At 47.4% G+C, this 21,143-nt stretch overlaps 1 protein-coding gene across 2 annotated transcripts in view; it reads right to left on the reverse strand.

Moving 5' to 3' along the window:
* Window positions 1-21,143, reverse strand: part of SEZ6L (seizure related 6 homolog like) — a 1,952,755-nt gene that overhangs the window by 1,010,870 nt on the left and 920,742 nt on the right. For both annotated transcript variants that reach the window (XM_069619379.1, XM_069619378.1), the window contains exon 4: window positions 17,203-17,395. In XM_069619379.1, the coding sequence (XP_069475480.1) occupies window positions 17,203-17,395 (193 nt within the window). The remainder of the gene's footprint in view (window positions 1-17,202; window positions 17,396-21,143) is intronic.

Consider the following 21,143-nt stretch of genomic DNA (forward strand, 5'->3'; position numbering starts at 1 on the left):
TCCATGTATCAAATGAAGCATTGTAAACATACAAAGCCCTAAGATGAAGAGCAAAACATTCATCTGAAACATACAAAGTCTGAAGACTGACAGCCTTTATGCCAAAATCTGGGTGCAGTACCCTGGGCCGCCAAAATGACAGCTGTCAGAGAAGTTACTAATGGAACTTTAAAAGTGACCTAAAACTCAAAAGTCTGCTGAATTAGCAAACATAAACAGGATTGTTGCCAAAAGGGAATACAGATTTTAGTTGTGTTTTTGATTCCATAGATTTTAAGGCCAAGAAAGAAATGTATTTGTATTTGATGCAACAGATGTGGTTTTTGCTAAGTTTAAAAGTTAATTAGCTTGGCTGAAGCTGCAAAGAACTAGAAAAGCAGAAACTCGTGGGGAGGGGTTAATTGCAGGTGGGGACAGAATCTGGTCTACAGAGAGCAAAGGAACAATGACAAAGTGCAGCCCAGGAAATTGGAAGTGTGAAAAGGGGTCGTAAATGGCCTCTGGAAGGAGCAAGCAAGGAGGGGGATGCCTTGGACTGCAGGGAGACAAAAAGAGGCAGAGCCAAGTGACCATCTGTTGCTAAACATGAACAAAGAACACATTTTAAAAGACTTATAACTTGCTATTCAAAATGGTGAAAAATATAAAAATGACAGAGTTGTTAATTTAATTTCTGGCTGCACGGGTGAAGAGGCGGCAGAACTGTGTGACATGTTCTGGTCAGGAATGGCAACATATGTGGTTTTATGCAAAATGTATTACTGTTAGAATTGTGAAAATGTACACGCATGTCCCCATTTTAAACATGCACATTTGTGGACATTTGCAGTAAAAAATTGGAAAGTGTGTTCATAGCAAAAAGGGCAAAATTCTGTAGAAAGGGGAGACAAGATCCCACCACTGTGGGGTTTTGAGGAATAGCTGCTAGGTAAAATATGGCATCTGTATGTGTGATTTGTATAAAGGTGACCAATGTAGAAATTTACATTTAATATAAAATCAGATTTGGAGACCACTGACTAAAGGAAGGTCTCTGAGGATTGTAAAGCAAATCATAAAACCTGACATCACCCAGCCTTGATCCATGCACTCAAATTGCAAGGCTGAGATGAAGTGGGGTCCAAACCCCACCCGATGAAAGGCTGAGATGGGGCTCTTATCCAATCCCATTTCACAGGGGCAAGTTTAGTTAAGCCGGCCCATACACCTATTTGGTGATGTCATTTGACAGGATAAATAGGGACATCTGTCAACACATGGGACACACGCTCTCTTCTGATTCCAGCGAAGCATTTTGATCCAGCATTCAACATCCAGCCTTCAACATCCTTCTAGATCCATATGCCAACCACCAGGACAAGCAGGTAGCTGAACCATTTTCAGCTAGGCCTCAATCCTCAACTAATCCTCACAACCCAGTGAAACACTGTGGTGGGGACAAGCATCCTGAAACTATCTGGCTTGCTACTATAAATGCTTGCCTGATGAACTCGCCATCCCGCTGATCTGAAATATCCAGAAACAAGAAAGGCAGATCCCGCCCAGTTCCGGCGACCGGCCTGGCTGATGTGCTGCCCTTCCCTGATAGACCTGATCCAATTGACCAGAACTTTGATGGTCCATTGGATTGTGAGTATTAACAGGACGGTAGAGAACTATTGTATACATTGCCTTATCGTGTTCCACCCTAATCTCTGAACTATCCTTACTTTCATAACCAGTAATAGTGTCAAAATCTTTAGTGCTATCCTATCCTGTCTATTTGCGAAATCGTCCTTTTCATAGTCATTTTATTTGTGCAACTCTTATCCATAAATCCCACTTCGAGTGTTTGGACTGGTTGCATTGGGGAAGGCTCTGGGGATCTGTTACTGAAGTCATAAATCAGTCATGAATCAGTCTTTGAGCTTACTTCGTCCCAACCTGGTTATCTAGTTTGTAAGCTCTAGACTTAAGTAAAAGCATAATCCATATTTTCTGGTTTTAAACTGAAGTTCTTTTCCAAATTCGCGTCTTTATTTTAAAAAAACACCTCTCACTTAAACCCCTATAACTCCCTCAGTTTTAAAGATAGAAACAAAACTTCAACTCTCACTGATACCTAACAGTCCTAGCTATCTCCACAACTACAAACCACATCGGAACAGTGTATTTGACCCGTTTTCTTCAATATCACATAGTAACAATTTGCCGGAAATTTGCAATTTCAGCCAAAGTACACGTGTCTTTTGCCCATTTCAAAGTGCTTTTTCCATCCCATCATGATCTGAAGTGTATATTGTGTTTCATATTGTAGCCCATGCATGTTAGGACCTGATTAGTGTTGCTTTCTTTAGAATTTGTCTCAATTTTAGCATTTTTGACCATTTTGCAGTATTTTACCAAGCCATTTTCACCTGTCATTTTACAGTGTCATTTGCCAAAAAAAGGTTTTCTCTCTTGTGTGGGAGGGAGGACTGCCTATAACTCTAGACATTGTATTTCGTTCCCGAAAACCTGCTGATTACTCACATTGGTGTAGGATTGCTCATTTGTATGTAAACAAAACTTTGCAGGGGGAACATTAACCTAAGAGCCATCTGTGTGCAATACAAGACTGTTCTTTTTCCCTGAGTTTTCTATTTTCTCTCCTTATAAGTGAATTCAATTGCTTGACTTACATTTTTGAATTGCATTGTCACCCTTTGGGTGATTGCTGCCCCATATACCTATCCATAGTAAACCTATGTGTGATTTGAATATTGAATAAATAAATAAATCTTTACCTTTGCCAACTAGCCTGATTCCTGGTTCAGTGTGACCTGGGGGTATTTTGAGAAGGGTGTGATATGAGTGGTGTATCATTCAGAATATTGAACTTAGAGACAAAAATAAATAAGGGATTCATTTGCGCACTACATGCTAGGCGAGACTTGGGTGTGTGCCTGATTGAAATCCCTTACATGTTTAACGTTGCCATACAATGAAATAGAGGGTGTCCCATCAAATGCAAATCATCATAAAAATTCACTTAGGTTTGAGAAAGTACAACCATTGTGGCGTTGATTCCCTGTTCCAGGGGCTGGAACTGGGCATAATGGCCCTGAAGCCCAAGTCATGGGCCTGAGCTAAGTGAGGGCAGATAATGAGGGCTACAGGCTGTTATTCCCTGTTCTAGCTACTGGAATGGGGGATGAAGGCCATTAGCACCCCGGGTTACCAAAGCAGTAACACAGGCTGCTAAAAACAAAGGTTTCTCCTTCCTATAACGGGACGCGTATCCTGCTAGGACCACACCACTCTTCTTCATCAGAGTTCCCCATAACCACCACATAACTCTTCCTCATCACAGTACCCCACTACCACACCCTCACTCTTCCTCATCACTGTACCACTCTACCACCAACTCACTCTTCCTTGTCACAGTACCCCACTACCACAATCTCTCTTCCTCATCACAGCATCCAACTACCAAATCACTCTTCCTGTTATCATCCCCTCACTACCACATCACTCTTCCGCATCACAGTATGCCACACCCACCAAGTCACTCTTCCTCATCATATTCCCGAACTACCACCACCTCACTCTTCCTCAACACAGTCCCCTACTACCGGCAACTCACTCTTCCTCATCACGATCCCCCACTACCACCACATCACTCCTAATCCTCATCACAGTTCCCCACTACCACCACCTCACTATTTCTCGTTACAGGCCGTGTGAGAAACATGGTGGTATCCTTAGCCCCATGGATCCTCTTCTCAGGTGGCCAGGGAAAGACAATCACGTTTGGATCCTGACCCTGGTGGTAAAGGGTCTTTGGGGATTGGCAAGAGGATATCCACAGGTGAGACATGGTATCCCCTTGTTGAAGAACCACCCTCTCCCTCCCCTGGCCTTTGTGGGCTGTTGCAAACCATCTCCCCTCATTTTCTTTTTTTTAATTTTCTTTATTTATTGCATTTGATTATACACCCAAACTCTGCGGTATCAAGGCATAGTTTACAGTAATTGCAGCAATGCTTTCTGGTTATGGGGCAAAAGAGATATCAGGTGATAACAACAATGGCATGATAGTTACAGAGCATGGTAAGCAACAGTGTAGAATTTATTGAATAACCAGGTTTTTAGAGGTTTCTTGAAGAGAGTGTGGAAGGGCTCGTTGCTTATGTTAGGAGGGAGTGAGTTCCATATTCTGGGTGCTGCTACAGGGAAGCTGGACCCTCCTGTTCTTGAGTTATTGAAATGGGGAATGATTAAGTGGGTGCTGGAATTAGATCTGTGGGATCTGGATGACATGTTTCAGGTGAGACAATGAGTCAGGTAGGTAGGGGCGGTTTGGGTGATGCACTTATGTGTGGTGGTAAGTGTTTTGTGTAGTATTGTGGTTTGAATAGGCAACCAGTGTACCTACCTTCTTGTCTGTGATGTGCAATCCATTATTTTGTTTCTGAGTGCTGCTCTTAATGCTTTATTGTGCAACAATTGCAGTTTGGCTAAATTGTGCCTAGTAGTGCCTAGCAAGAGTATATTGCAATAGTCTAACTTAGACAGGATAAGTGCTCTTGCTAAAGTGATACATTTCTGTGTTTTGAGAAATTGTCGACTGAGGGCAATGAGTTTGGCCGTGTAGGCTGTAGATGAGGTGAATGAGTTAATATGTTTACTCATGGTGAGGCTTGAGTCTAAGTATACCTCTAGGGTTTTAACTTGGTTGGAGATGGAAATAGGAGTACCATCTATACCAATCGAAGTATAATCCTGATGTAGCTTTTTCAGTCGGGCTGGGGAACCTACAATGAGGATCTCAGTCTTTTCGCCATTAAGGCAGACACTGTTTGTTGCGATCCAGTTCTGGATGAGCGAGTAGATTTTGTTTATGAGGATGGAGTCCTGAAATATTTTCCCTCATTCATACCACTGTACAACTGGGATGAGGAAGAGGCAAGCACGAGAAGTGAACACTGGTAAGTAATTTCATCACTCTAGTACTGAGACGAGGAAGAGGCCTGTAGAGTGTTGTAAAGGTCAGGCATGTCCCAAGCACTCCACTAATTGCTGCCAGGCAATTTCGATTACGGCCTCACAACTGCAACCTGTCAAGTGGTTGCAGGTGTATACAAGGGAGAGAGTCCAACAGACAAGGGGGCTGCAGGAGAGACCTGAGGCCGATTGTTGCAGATCTGGAAGGAGAATCCTGCATATCATACAAGGTGAAGTGCAGGCGGGGCATGCGGTCAAAGGAAAGCATGTTGGCAGAGCAGGAGCCAAAAGTACAGCTGCCCAGAGGAGACGTCAGAGGTCAGTGAGTGAGAAGGGAAAGCACACAAACCAGGGTGCTCCTGGGGCTGTGAGGAAGCCAAAATATGAATGAAAAACATGTGCAAGGTGAAATGAACCCAAAGCAAGGGGTTGAGAGGAAATATAAGGACAATATAAAATGCAAGTCATTGAATATCGACATAAGTTAAGGCTTTTGGCAAAGTTATGACCTAATGATAAGTCTGTGCGAAATTCAAGCACTGTGTATTGAAAGCAAAGCACGAGCCGGATGAAAGACAATGGAAAGCAAGTATGAAAAATTACTAGAAAGTATGTGAGCAAAGGTGGTGAAGGAACAAAAGCTCAACATAGTGAACTATATGCAGAAAACCCATTGTGGTAAAGCACAGAGACTAGCAAAGGAAAACAAACATTGAGGAAAAGCCAAGTGGCTGACCAGAAAAAGCCAACTAAGTGTGAACAATCACACAGGTACAAATACAGAAGAGCCTGTGTGGGCTAAGGAGCCTAGGGTTCCTGGTTGCACAACCTGTGGTGGGTAGACGGTGTGGTCTGACAAATGCCCCCAGACCTGGGAAATCCCAACTTTGAAACTCAAAGAGGTTGCTGAAGTGAAACAGGAGAACGCAATCTGATTGAACTGTTAAGAAACCAGAAAGAGTATAAAGTTAGTTTGGAGTTGTGTTTGAACACTGAAAGATTGAAAAGAAGTACAAGTTCACAAGCTTAACTTCGGGAATGGTACCCCAAGAATTTTGTAGAACTATCTTGAACTTGGGGAAGTGGAGCTGAAAAGTAAGCCAGGAGCTGGAGGAAGCTCAGAACTTTATTTGGAACACTATTTAGTTTATTGCTGACATCCCTACACATTTTATAGCTTTAGATGTAAGGGTAAGTATAGGTTGTGGATGTAGACAGACTTTTAAGTTGAACTTTCTGTCTCAGGCTTGCCTTAGTGTCTTTAAGTAAGGAAATCCCACCTTAGTATAGGGCAAGTTAGGCCTTCAACCATCCTGACATTTGAGTCAATAAAACATGTATTTTTTTAACTTTGAATTTGTTGTCTGTGTTTTGCTTCATGACGCCTTCACAGCCCCATTCTTCCTCATCACAGTTCCCCACTACACACACATCACTCTTTCTCATCACAGTACCCCAATAGCAATCACTAACATTACACCTACATTCCCTTCCTCATCCGAGTACCTAATTAGTAATTCTACCTTTACCATCAACTCCCTCTTCCAACATCCCAGTACCCAAAGGTAATACATGTCATTAGCCCCACATGCCTTTTCCTTGTCCCAGTACGCAATGGTACTCTTATCTTTAGCCCCACATCCTCATCCTCATACCAGTACCCAATGGTAATCTTATCAATACCCCACATCCATCTTCCGTGTCCCAGTACCCACCTACCCCACCTCAATCTTCCTCATCACAGTCACCCACTACTCCACCACATTTTTCATCACCACCGTATCAGAATCTACACTGACGTACTCAGTGTCAAAAAAATCAGTGTCCAATACCCCCTCCTCCTTACCTGTGTCTTCTGATGAGGACTTGTGTTTGTGTGCCTTTCTTCTAGCTGTCTCCTTCTTCGTGAAGAGATAAGGCCTTCCGCGGTTAGAAGCCACCCTGGCACCCTGACCTGACAGGGAGGCAAGGGACCCCATCCCGAAGGGACCAATCCGATAGGAAAAAAGCAATAGCTACAAAAAAACCTCTCTTTGGTGTTAAATCTTGATAGATGAAAAGGTCGCATGAAAGTCCAAAATAGGCATGAAGATCGATGGCCAGGATCCTGAGATTAGTAATGTTGATAAGGGAGGCAGTCCAGGAAGAAAGGATTCTTAAGGACGTACAGTAAAGACCCTGTATCAGCAGAGGTAGCGCTGGGAAAGAAAAGAAAGACGGAAGGAGGCAAAACAGAGTAAGATGGAGACCGGAACGAGAGCAGGATAAAGCATGAACCAAAACAGGTAAGTATGAGGCGGAAAAGGGAAAGATAAGCAGAGGGGGAGAGGCAACAAGGAAGGGGATGGCCGGAGCCGTAGCAGATATTATGGAAACAAGGCGGAAAGGAAAGCAAGGTAAGAGAAGATCAGGAGGGCGGAGTGGAGGAAGCAGCAGACTAAAGAAGGGATGAAAGCGAGGAAGCAGGGGAATCCCAGAAAGGGAAAGGCCCCGAAAGAATGATACGGAGCACGAGCAGAAAAACAGCAAACAGAGCATACAGCAGAAAGACAGAAAACAGAGCGTACAGCAGAAAGTTGCAATGCACCGAGGAAAACAAGGGGCGTGGCTAAATACGGAAGTGAGATACAGGCTGAGACAGAAAGATTAGAACAAGCAACCAGGAAATAGCAGACAGAAACGGAACATCCCAATGGCGGCGCACACGCCATATATTCCATAACTGCCAATGATGTCTGCGAGACGGCAGCATGACACACCGTTGCCCAGTACCTTCAAGTCTTCCTTATCACAGCCTCCCCCCACTAACCCCACCTCATTCTTCCTCCTCACAGTACACCATAATCCCTTCTTTTTAAGTGGACACAAAAAAGACGAAATGCTTCATAAACCCGATGTTGCATAGCTGAAGAACCGATATTGATAACAAATTATATGATAACATTTATGTTATCAGAAAAAGGCAGAATTACAGGTTGTGGAAGGTATATCATAGAAAAACTCTTCAAATTCAGTGAAAAATCTTTAGTTAAGGGACAGTTCACGTGAATACATTCAGTGCAAAAAAAACTTGAAATTCAGTGAAAAACGTTTAATTGAAGCACCATCAAGGTGAAACAATGGGATGAACAAAATCCTTGAAATTCAGGGAAAAAACGTAAGTTAAAGTGTCTTTAGGGTGCTGATTTAATGCCACAAAACCCATGATAAACGGCAGGTTTTGGAAGCTATGCAACCTTAACTATGAAGCTTCCAATGAGCAGCCCCTAAGCACACTCATGACATCACAGGTCAAACATAGCTTTTTTTGTTTGCTTAATAACCTTTTCACGGTTTAACAGATTTTACTCAAAGTTTCCATGGCAGACATCTTTTTTGAAAAGTTCAGCCGGATTCGTCCAGCATGACAAAAGTTATTAGCAATAGGATTTTGGAAAAGTCATTGAAAGTTGTTTTTTTCTCAACTATAGGGAGGCAACCTATATAAAATCAGTTGTGCAATGCCAAACTCCTACATATAGATACAAAGATCTTAGCCAGAATTGGTACTTTATCCAGATGAAGTTCTTTGTGTTCTAAGGTAGAGACTGTGCCACATTTCCACAGTCCAGTCATGGGCATATGTTCACACACTACATACCCCATTAAAGAGAAATAGGAAGATTCTATGTTGAGACAGGAGGCAAGCATTATGCTTTTATTTCTTTATTCCTGCTCTCACAGGAATTTAAAAATCAAACATTTTAGCCTTTCACAAACTTGGCAACGCGTTTTTTGTTTGTTCCTGAGCCATTCTGAAGGCTTAATACAAAAAGGGGGTGCAGTTTTCATCCCAACTTAAAATGTTTCCAATGAACTTCAAAACCCCATAATTCCTTGCTTTCTCGTAGTCTTGGCCTCTCTGACCAATCAGGCTTTGTTGCTGCTTTCAGAAGATAAGTGCCTCACTTAGTCATTATTGTGTGTATATTGCGGTAATTGTGTGTGGATTGATCAGTTAAGTGATAATTGTGTTAAGTGACAAGTACATTAATAAATGTGTGCAGTAATAGAGTTGGTCATGAGCGTAACAATTGCATTTAGATGTATGAGATAGCACCCGGGGTTTGCCCGTGCATAGCTTTCATTCTAGTCAGAAGTCCCGCTACGGATAATCTTCTCATCGGAGGTCGGGGCCAGAGCCGCATGCGATCGCATGCGCGTTTGGCAGCCCGGCCCGCCTCCTCCATCATAAAGACGCATTACCTTGCGAGAGCCTGGCGGGCTTAGGACCCTGCGGGAGCTCGCTGGCGAGGCATTTCCCTGCATTCACTGCGACCAGCCTAACGATACAGAGTTACTTCTTATACATTTTCTTTTAAAGTGAAGAGAATAAATCTCAGTGGGCATCTACCAGCTGAGTTCCCTTCAGCAGCTTGTATGAGCTTACAGTGATAGAATGGCACTGTATGAGCCCAGAGAGTCCCAAAGCATCTCCCCAGAATGGAGCTCAGAAGAGTGGGGAGAGCAGCCTGCAGTAGAGGAAAAGGATCTCTCCTTCAGCTTTAAGAGGGTCCTGGGGGACTCTTTGTTTCAGGAGGTCACAGAGGGCATGATGCCCCTAGCCCAAAGATTGGACCACCTGAAGGCCATGCTAAATGTGCAGAAGGCGGATAATGAGAAGTCCAGGAAAAGGAGGGTTCTGAGCCCAGGTGAGGGAACATCAGCAGGAAACCCGAAGCAGGGGTTGATCAGTGCTGTAAGACAGCTCGGAAGAGGACTACGTTTTTGACGCCCCGAGCAACAAGGAAGGGGTGGAACCATCGCCACAAGAGCCAGTCGACCCAGTAAGCAGGCTAAAGAAACCTCTCTCAACCCCTGTGGTGTTCGAGCTAAAAAACATGGCGCTGGTGCGCAGTGCATTCTGGGGGAACTCAGAGCCATGATGGATATTTATCCATGCCTCAGTGGAAAGCTGCACTTGCTTTGCGAAACAACATGTTTTCAACGTTATTCGCTGATGGGTTTGGAATGCAGGCCTTCTCAGCCAAGGACACGGCGCTGGGAAAGCTAAGATCCGCAGGTGCCGGCTGGTACCTGATAACGAAGTTTGTTTTGGTTTGCTATGCTTGCGCCAAGGTTTTGAGATGAGTTATGGAATTGTTTTCCAGGGCGCTTAGGAGAGGCAAGCGCTCTGCTCCTTGAGGTTACTGTCGGTTGACCCAGCTGGCAATCAACGGTCACCCATCAATGCGCAAGCGCATTTGCCAGAAGGTTCGAGAAGGTGCCACCCCTTGTTGAGGAGGGCATATATGCGGAAGCCCTCACCGGTCAGACGGGATAAGCACAAAGACCTCAGTCGGAGGGGGGACGCCCTGGTCTGATATACCTGTGGGCTGTTGTGCTCTTGGCCTGGCTGTTGTCGGGATCTTTCAGCCGCTTCTGGCGAGATGAGGTTTTGTCAAGTTACGCCCATGGTGATGTATTCCTGCTAATTTCCTATGATTTATCTGATTTATGCTTGTATTGTATATATGCCTAACTACAAATAAATAGCCGTATAAGTGCTACTTACTCTCTAAGCGTGCGTGTGGTTGTAAGTCATTGCGTTGTCTACCTGCGTTCAAAGTATTGGCTCTGCGGCTGCGCTGGTGATAAATTACTGTCCGTGCACTATTGGCGAGCAATACATGTTTTGGCTCTGCGGCTGTACTGGTGATAAATTAGTCCGTGCATTTGGAGAGCAATACAACCCCCTACCCCAGGGGTGGATAATGAAGGGGAGGAGCAGAATGCTGGCTACTCGCCAGATGATGGAGGCAGAGAGGAGGTAGAGATCCTTCGGCCCAAGATTGCAGTGCAGCCTCAAGAACATGAAGACAAAAGCCTTCCAGACATGTTTGATCCAGAGGCAATAAAGCATCCGAGATCCTCAGAATGGGTGTCATTACTGAGAGTGGCCCAATACATGACACACCATATGTGCAGACCGCTGGACAGAGAAGTCTGGGCAAAGATGAGGTTAGAATGCCCCAGGCCAGTACTACCGGGAAAGGTAACAGACACCCTGGAATTAGACCCAAAGATGGTGACATTTGTCACAAAGGCATCAAAGGATATCAGAAAGGGTGTGGACAGAGCATCGCCAGGGTGCCAGGACAAAGTCCTGGTCCTTGCGGGCCCGCTCGCGAAAATTGCTCGCTCGCGAAAAAGGCAGCAGACACAGGCACGCCAGTAGACTTAGTTGCCTTGGGGAGCTGGGCCCAACGGCTGTGTGTCTATTAGGGAATGCGAACTGTGCTCTTTCTTCAGAAAGGAGAAGAGGAGTATTGTTAAAAAATGATAATAAATTGAGTGATCTTGCCTCATATTAGGTGAGTGGCAGTGCGAAGGGCCTATTGTTTGGTGATGCATTCGCCAAGGAGATGTCTCAATTCGTGGAGACATATTCTGCCTTGGAAAAAGCACAGAGCTCCATCAGCAGAATTTTCCCTGGATGGGTTTTTGCGGGGACTGGACAGCAGAGAGGTTGGTAGTCCGGTTGTTTCGGACAGTATAGAAGAACTCAAGAAACCTGGGCCCCATACTGGGAGAACAGCCAGCAAGATTACTTCTTCCCGACCAGAGCCCGCTTCCCCAGGAATCGCAGAGGGAGAGGCGCCTACAGGAAGCAAAGCAATCCGCTCTCCCGAAAGTGGGGGGCAGAACACGCTGGTTTCTGCATGTGTGGCGAGAGTTGTCCACTGATGCATGGGTGTTGCAAGCAGTCTCAGGCATGAGGCTAGAATTTGTAGGCAATCCCTCTCAGGCGCGAGAGCCAACAGCGATATATATGCCCCTAGAGGAGCAGCAGCTGCTCTACAGTGAATTGCGCAGCCTAGCGAGCAAGGGGGCGATAGAGAGAGAAAGACAGGAGGACGAAAGAGTCCTCAGCAACATGTTCTTAGTGCTTCGGGGAGAAAATATCAGACCAGTGATAAACTTATAGTGTTTGAATGAGTGGGTGATGTAGCGCCATTTCAAGATGGAGGGGATACACTTTCTGTGAGACCTGCTCAGGTCAGGGGACTGGCTCGTTCGATTAGACCTCAAGGACGCCTATCTTACCATACCAATAGCAACAGAGCACTGAAGGTATCTTCTGTTCCAATGTGGAACAGAGATCTGGAGGTTCATGTGCCTCCCCTTTGGCCTGGCATCCGCGCCGTGGGCCTTTACCAAGATTATGCGACCAGTAGCAGCAGCAATTCGAAAAAGAGGGATCAGAATTATCCTATACCTAGACGATATCCTCATCCTAAGTCAGAGCGCCAAAAGCCTTCAGGAACAAGCCACATGGGTATGCAAAACTAATATCTTCCCTCGGTTTCATCCTGAACACTGAGAAGTCCGACTTGCGCCCGGTGCAGAGAATAACGTTTTTGGGGTTCATGGTAGATACCAAGAAGGCCTCACTAGAGCTGCCAACGCTAAAGATAAAGGCCATAAAGAAAGAACTGAGGGCAGTACTAGCGAAGAAAGTTATTTAGCTTCGCAAACTAGCTCGATAGTGGGTTTTCTAGCAGCCTCCATACAAGCCATATTTCCGGGAGCGCTACACTACAGAGCTCTTCAGAGGCTGAAGATCAGGCATCTCAGAGGGGGCCTAGGCTATCATCAGTTGGTCTTCTTAGACCAGGAAGCCATTATGGAACTGAACTGGTGGCTGCAAAACATGGAAGCCTGGAACAGCAGGGCTATTTTTGGAGACACTCCGGATATAGTAATAGAATTAGATGCACGCAGAACAGGCTGTGGTGCGTGCTGCGACTCCTTAGAGACAGGAGGAAAGTGGTCGGAGGAGGAGCTGCACCTCCACATCAACTGCCTAGAGCTCCTAGCAGGTTCTTTCGCGGTACAAGCTTTTACCAAGGACAGAGCCAAGTGCTGCGTCCTTCTCAAGATGGACAATATTTCAGCAGTCCATAATATCAACAAGCTGGGAGGGACCTCCACCAGAATGCTGGCTGAACTAGCAAAGGATTTCTGGCATCACTGCCTGCGACAACAAATATGAGTACCAGCAGAATACTTACCAGGAGTACATAATATAATAGTGTATTGTAATTTGAGATATTTGGTAGACTCCAGCGATTGGAGTATCCCATCTGATGTTTTCGAGCAGTTGCAGGAGATCTGGAGTCCCCTAGATACCGACCTGTTCACATCCAGGCTCAACACACAGCTCTGCACGTTTTTCAGCTGGCGGATAGACCCGGCAGCAGCAGGGATGGATGAGTTTCTACAGCAGTGGACGGGAGCGGTCAACTATGCTTTTCCACCGTTCGTCATTTTGACAAGGGTGCTGGCGCAGGTTCACAGGGACCAAGCGGAATTAGTGCTAGTGGTTCCAATATGGAAGTCCCAGCTGTGGTTTCCAGTAGAGATGGAACTTTCCACGAATTTTCCGAGAGTGATTCCTCACAGAGTCGACATTCTTCGAGGCCCGAACGGCCAGCTCCACCCTCTAGTCAGCTGCCAGGAATTTCGTAGCTTGCTGCCGAATGTTTTAGAGACTCCTGGGCACCTTCCTCTATCAGGAGCTATGGCGTCGTATGGAGACGCTGGAGCGCATATTGCACAAGAGTGAGTGCTGATCCCATTTCTGCCCCTATAGTGCTTGTATTAAACTTCTTCGCAGAATGATTGGCAGAGTCTCAGCGGGACATGATAAGATAGCGAATAATCTGATAGGAGAGCATCCAGCTATTTTACGCCTATTGAAGGGCATAAAGATGCGTAAGCCTCCGGAACCTAAATATTCAGTCCTTTGGGATCTACAGGTAGTTTGTTAGCTGTTCTTATCTTGGCCAGACAATAGGGACCTCTGACGGTCCCAGATTGCAGGAGGGTTACCGACGTGAAGGCCTTAGAGATCTTCTACCCAGACGGAGTAGCCTTTAATGTAGCGAACAGGACTAAGTCAGATTCGACTGTCATTTCTTACCCATACTTCCGAATAACTGTAAATTGTGCGTAGCACAGTGTATCAAAGACTATGAGGCGGCCCCAGCACAGATTAGGCCTAGATGGGTCACGCAGCTTTTGATTGTACGCAGGAAGCCTTTCCATGCTGTAGCGACGGTCACAATTGCCAGATGGGTTAGGGAAGTAATGCACTGGGCAGGTGTAGATTGATCACAATTTGGGGCACATTGAGTGTTCTTCGCCAGGGTCCCCTTGCAAGATATCATGAAATCTGCTGATTGGTCGAATGAATCCACATTCATAACCTTTTATTTTAAGCCTATCTCCCAGATAGTGAGCAGAGTGATTGACAGCTTTGAACAAGCATAATGCTTGCATCCTCTCTCGACATAGAATGAAGATTACCCATGCTGAGAGCGCTGGACAGTATTGATGCTATTAAAGACAAAGGAGGCGAGCATTATATTCCTGCCCAATGGTATACAAAATGGTACTCCAAAACTGCTGCACGATGTATAAGTAGAACCCGCCCTTATGATTGTCTCTCTGTTTATTTCAGGAGTACAACAGAAAGCGACTTAAGCAAGAAAGGACGAGATGTCCACGAGTAAAGTTCGAAGGCAGACTGGTCGTTAGGACGCCAGAGTGGAATGTTCCAGTTTCTGTTGGTTGGAAAGAGAAAAAATGATTGTTGACGATTCCGTTTGTAGTGACTTTTGCTTTCAAAGAAAGAGGATTTGTGCTTTCAAGGAGGGCTACATATAGGCATGGGCAGAGCCTGATTGGTCAGACGGGCCAAGACTATGAGAAAGCAAGGAGTTATGGGGTTTTGTAGTTCATTTTAATTTGGGATGAAAACTGCACCCCCTTTTTTGTGGTGCAGAAGCCTTCAGAACGGCTCAGGAACAAACAAAAAACGTATTGCCAAGTTTGTGAAAGGTTAAAATGTTTGATTTTGAAATTGCTGTGTGAGCAGGAATAAAGAAAGAAAAGCATAATGCTCGCCTCCTTTGTCTTTAATAGAATCAAGACAGTCCAGCGCTCTCAGCATGGGCAATCTTGATTATGGAGAACAATGTGCCAACATTGTCTTACATGTTTGGCTGCTGTGAAATGAGAGAGTAAAATCTCACTCATGTGTCCCCTTCTCTATAACAAGAAACCAAATACCTGACTGCTTGCCACCCACCCATACAGGAGTGAGAGAGTCCAACCAAAATACACACAAATAACAAGCCTCCTCTTAGTATATCCCTCGTTCCTTAGGTTTCCATCCTAATTGCACTTGTGCACTCTCAGCCTCCTGACAGAGCAGAAGCAGTGCTATACTGTGAAATGGTCCAAGGACAAAGATGCTTTTGAGCATGGTACATACCTCGCCATGCTAGAGGGAGGAGCACCTTGATCAACATCATCTGTGTCGAAATCCCATACCTAATGTCAAGCCAGCTTCACGTGGACTTGTAAAGGCTTGAAGAGTGACAGTGGGACCAGGAAACCTGTTCTTAATCAGCTTCATCCGTGTCTGCCGGGGTCTCAGGATGGTAGAGAATGAAAAGTGGTATACATCGGTGAAGAATCCACCTCCCCACCACTTCCCTCTCGTCTTTAAAGTCCGGTGGAGAAATGGTGACATGCAATGTTTGAAGAGGATGCAAGAGAAGAATGCTACTTTGCTGTAACTGCAGGGTAGAATACTTTTTGGTTATAAACAGCTGTGACCTCACAGCCATGAACAATCAGATTCAGATTCAGTTTTGGTTGAAAATGGATGGAAGCCATATGACAACCTACAAAACTGTAGGTGATTAGGTATGCTGAATCCCAATAACCTTGTTGATGTCTAGACTTCAAAAACGTTATGAGCCGATATTACCGGTCTGTAACGGGCTGCTGCGCAAGTCAAGGGCCTGAGCGAAGCAAGGATACCTTAACGATTGTGGTGGTGACGTTTTCGAGGGTCGGCTCGCCGCCAAAGTTAATAGCGCCATTAGCCCCTATGTAGTTCTCTACATGGGTGCTAATGGTGTTTTTGTTCTTTTAAAAAAAAAGAAACATACCTTTGGTGTGTGACTGGGCGCCATGCAGTGCTGCTGTCCCTTTTCCATGTTGATGACTGTGATGTCATCAGTCGAAAACGGTCTTGGCTGACAGGAGCACAGCAGGGTGCCTGGCTGCACAACAAAGGTACATTTCTATTTGTTTCTATAAAAAAAAGGTAGTACCCAAATTGATCGTTTACAAACGATCGTGTGGTAAATCTGGCGAATTCAACCAGTACCATTCGATCATTTGTAAACGATCAGTTTGGGTAATCACTACCAAACATGGAGAGCAGGGTTTGCGGGGGTGTTCTGCGCTCCCCATGTTTGGTAGTGATGGCCTATGGAGGTAGAAAGGGTGTCCGCCGCTTCTGGATGTTTGGAGGCAGTGGACAGGGAAAAAAAAAGAAAGCGGACCCTGTGGCGTCGGATCCCACCCGCTTAGGAGGGACAGATCAGATGCTGCAGGGTCAGAAACAAAGCGTACGTGAAAAAAGTAAGTAGTCGGTGGGTGGGGGAATGTTTTGGGGGCGATGAGGGTTTAAATTTGTTTCGATTTGGCTGCAGCAACATTGTCTTTGCGCCCGAATTGACCACGTTAAATTTGGCCGCAAACAATTGTGCCACGGCCAAATCGTATACATCCAAAAAAATGACACCAGTAGCACCCGAGTAGAAAACTACACAGGCGCTGAGTGGGGAAGAGGGGTCAGGGAAAGGAAGGGCCAGCGTTCCAAGCCTCCTGATTGGCCAGGGCACTAATGTTATCTATCATGTTACATTTGTCTGCTGCAGACTGTAAGACCCACTTTTCCTCTGAAACTGATCAGGATTCTACTTTTTCTCAACTAGTCACCACTGCCTTTTTTAGTGATCTGAACTAGTTTATTATTTTACATTTTTGATGTCTTTAGTATATGAGATAATTAAAGTGATAGTGAGCGTTTTCTTCTAAGAATGTTTTAAATTAGCAACACGTTCTGCAATGAAACATTATATTGATTAACAATCAATAGCCAATGAAGCAATGTACACAAACAGTTTAAGTATACTTAGTTTGATTTAAACTTGAAAATGCAGACTTACATATGCAACAAGAGTTGACTTCGAACTTTCCTCGAGGTTTTGAAACATTACATATCTATTTCATTTGCAAACACTGCCTTCTACTTAATGTCTGAACATAAACACATGGTTTATTCAAAAGCACTCGTGTCGCTAATTATATTTTATTTGTATATATACTTACTCTGATAATGCAGTTGAAATGTCCCAATCCCTTCTTCTTGGAAAGTTCGAAAATAAACGGAAATTGTATTGGTTGGACTCCGGATCACCTGACCTTCAACTAACAGTGTCTCATTGGCCAAGACAATCAACCCGTCTTCACCGACTCCTCTAATTGAGAGCTGCTCCCCCTCTGACAGATTCACACTCTTTACCTGTGTAACAAAAAATACAATAATGAACTTGTGTCATATGTGCTTCTAACAAATATGGATGCCTCGGAATTCTAAGATCCAACACAATTACAGTAGAAATAAAAAAAACAAAACAATATCATACAATAGTCTATCTATGCATTAATAGATTTTATATAGCGTCAGTCACTATTATAACAAGGTAAACTACATAGAATATACACCTGTAGAATGGTATGTTGCTAATTGTATTAAAACATTGAAGTCATGTACTTTTTTCACTGCCTAGCAAATGATAACATTCTACAAATGACAATGGTGTACTTTTTCAACAATGAACAAAGGGAAACCATTTCATGAATGTTTACGAGGCATACTGTGTGTAACAGTGACCGCAACACCACAACTCAACAGGAGTCTTCCCGGGGCCATTCCACACTTTTGGCCGAATGGAAACTTAGCTGAATGCATTTTTGCAGAAATTGAAAACATTTTCAGGCCGATTCATGGAATAATTAGCGCGGCGCAAGTGGGCAAAAACGTGCGAATCGCAGTGGAATAGCGAAAATCGCAGTGCAAGTGCGAAAATCGCACGAAAAGCAGCGCACATCGTTTCATGGAAGGCCGTGCGCGAGAAAACCAGCGGATGTGCGATAAAAAAGTGCGCGGCGCACGTTGGCGCACAGGCCATCTAACAGCGTGCGCCAGGTCACAGTGAAAATCGCACAGGCCACAGCGAAAATCGCACATAGCGCGGCGCACGCAACAAAAGTAGGCGGAACACGGGCGTAACACTCGGAATGGGGAACAACTTGCCAAAACGTGGGCGTCACGGGGGAAGTACAGGGCACAAGTGCGCGGAACGCCCACACGCTCGCCTACAACACGTATTCATGGAATAGAATAGGGCAAAAAAGCGCACGGTCAAACCAGCGCACAGGCACAAACACGACCGCCACAAGAAAGCAGGCGGTAGCGTCTCTGCGGCTGTAAGAAATGTGCGCCAAAAGGTGCGCCAACAAATAGCACCTATATACTGCCATGATGAATGTCCTATACTGTGGCCCTCCAGGACAAATGACGTACAAAGGGGTACCCACAAACACGGACACCCGCTGACAAAAAATACATGTTTGTGTATACCGGGGGGCGCGGGAAGTCTCACACGCGATTTGGCCGGGTACGTGTATTTCAGGGGTGCGCGGGAAGTACCACACGCGATTTCATCAGGGTACGTGTATTTCAGGGGTGCGCGGGAAGTTCCACACGCGATTAGCCCAGTGCGAGCAGGGTACGTGTATTTCAGGGATGCGCGGGAATTTCCACACGCGATTTCAGCAGGGTACGTGTATTTCAGGGGTGCGCGGGAAGTTCCACACGCGATTTCATCAGGGTACGTGTATTGCAGGGGTGCGCGGGAACTTCCACATGCGATTGGCCCAGTGTGAGCAGGGTACGTGTATTTCAGGGGTGCGCGGGAAGTTCCACACGCAATTTCAGCAGGGTACGTGTATTTCAGGGGTGCGCGGGAAGTTCCACAAGCGATTTCATCAGGGTACGTGTATTGCAGGGGTGCGCGGGAAGTTCCACACGCGATTGGCCCAGTGCGAGCAGGGTACGTGTATTTCAGGGGTGCGCGGGAAGTTCCACACGCGATTTGATCAGGGTACGTGTATTGCAGGGGTGCGCGGGAAGTTACACACGTGATTTGAGCAGGGTACGTGTATTTCAGGGGTGCGCGGGAAGTACCACATGCGATTTCATCAGGGTACGTGTATTTCAGGGGTGCACGGGAAGTTCCACACGTGATTGGCCCAGTGCGAGCAGGGTACGTGTACTTCAGGGGTGCGCGGGAATTTCCACACGCGATCTCAGCAAGGTATGTGTATTTCAGGGGTGCGCGGGAAGTTCCCCACGCGATTTCATCAGGGTACGTGTATTGCAGGGGTGCGCGGGAAGTTCCACACGCGATTGGCCCAGTGCGAGCAGGGTACGTGTATTTCAGGGGTGCGCAGGAAGTTCCACACACGATTTCAGCAGGGTATTTGTATTTCAGGGGTTCTGGGGAGTACCACACGTGAATTGGCCGTGTGGGTCCTCCCAGGTGTACGCTCCACAACCTCCACGGACCCTGCAGGCAGCCCACACCACGGGGGACTACCCTGCACATGTCTCGCAGGCAGCCTATCCACCATGGGCATGCCCCCCAGCCAACCCACATGTCACCTTGCACTACTGATCAACAATGCATGTCTCCCACCACCCCCACCCCCCAGCCACCAGGGGCACCCACCACCAGGCCCCCACTCATGTCTCCCACCACCCCCACCCCCCAGCAGTGCAGGGGCAGCCTCCACCAGGCCCCCACCCATGTCTCCCACCACCCCCACCCCCCTGCCACCATGGGCAGCCTCCACCAGGCCCCCACTCATGTCTCCCACCGCCCCCACCCCCCAGCAGTGCAGAGGCAGCCTCCACCAGGCCCCCACTCATGTCTCCCACCACCCCACCCCCCTGCCACCATGGGCAGCCTCCACCAGGCCCCCACTCATGTCTCCCACCACCCCCACCCCCCAGCAGTGCAGGGGCAGCCTCCACCAGGCCCCCACTCATGTCTCCCACCACCCCCACCCCCCAGCAGTGCAGGGGCAGCCTCCACCAGGCCCCCACTCATGTCTCCCACCACCCCCATCCCCCTGCCACCATGGCCACCCTCCACCAGGCCCCCACTCATGTCTCCCACCACCCCCACCCCCCTGCCACCATTGGCAGCCTCCACCAGGCCCCCACTCATGTCTCCCACCACCCCCACCCCCCTGCCACCATGGCCACCCTCCACCAGGCCCCCACTCATGTCTCCCACCACCCCCACCCCCCTGCCACCATGGGCAGCCTCCACCAGGCCCCCACTCATGTCTCCCACCACCCCCACCCCCCTGCCACCATGGCCACCCTCCACCAGGCCCCCACTCATGTCTCCCACCACCCCCACCCCCCTGCCACCATGGGCAGCCTCCACCAAGCCCCCACTCATGTTTCACACCACCCCCACCCCCCTGCCACCATGGCCACCCTCCACCAGGCCCCCACTCATGTCTCCCACCACCCCCACCCCCCTGCCGAAATGGGCAGCCTCCACCAGGCCCCCACTCATGTCTCCCACCACCCCCACCCCCAGCAGTGCAGGGGCACCCTCCACCAGGCCCCCACTCATGTCTCCCACCACCCCCACCCCCCAGCAGTGCAGGGGCACCCTCCAGCAGGCCCTCACCATATCTCCCACCACCTCCACCCCCCAGCCACCAGGGGCAGCCTCCACCAAGCCCCCACTCATGTCCCCTATTACCCCCACCCCCCAGCAGTGCACGGGCACCCTCCACCAGGCCCCCACTCATGTCTCCCACCACCCCCACCCCCCTGCCACCATGGGCAGCCTCCACCAGGCCCCCACTCATGTCTCCCACCACCCCCACCCCCCAGCAGTGCAGGGGCACCCTCCACCAGGCCCCCACTCATGTCTCCCACCACCCCCACCCCCCAGCAGTGCAGGGGCACCCTCCACCAGGCCCCCACCATATCTCCCACCACCCCCAATCCCCAGCCACGAGGGGCAGCCTCCACCAAGCCCCCACTCATGTCCCCTATTACCCCCACCCCCCAGCAGTGCACGGGCACCCTCCACCAGGCCCCCACTCATGTCTCCCACCACCCCCACACCCCTGCCACCATGGGCAGCCTCCACCAGGCCCCCACTCATGTCTCCCACCAC

Source organism: Ambystoma mexicanum, chromosome 10 (genome assembly GCF_040938575.1).
Source record: "Ambystoma mexicanum isolate Mex_15411 chromosome 10, UKY_AmexF1_1, whole genome shotgun sequence".
Taxonomy (NCBI): domain Eukaryota; kingdom Metazoa; phylum Chordata; class Amphibia; order Caudata; family Ambystomatidae; genus Ambystoma; species Ambystoma mexicanum.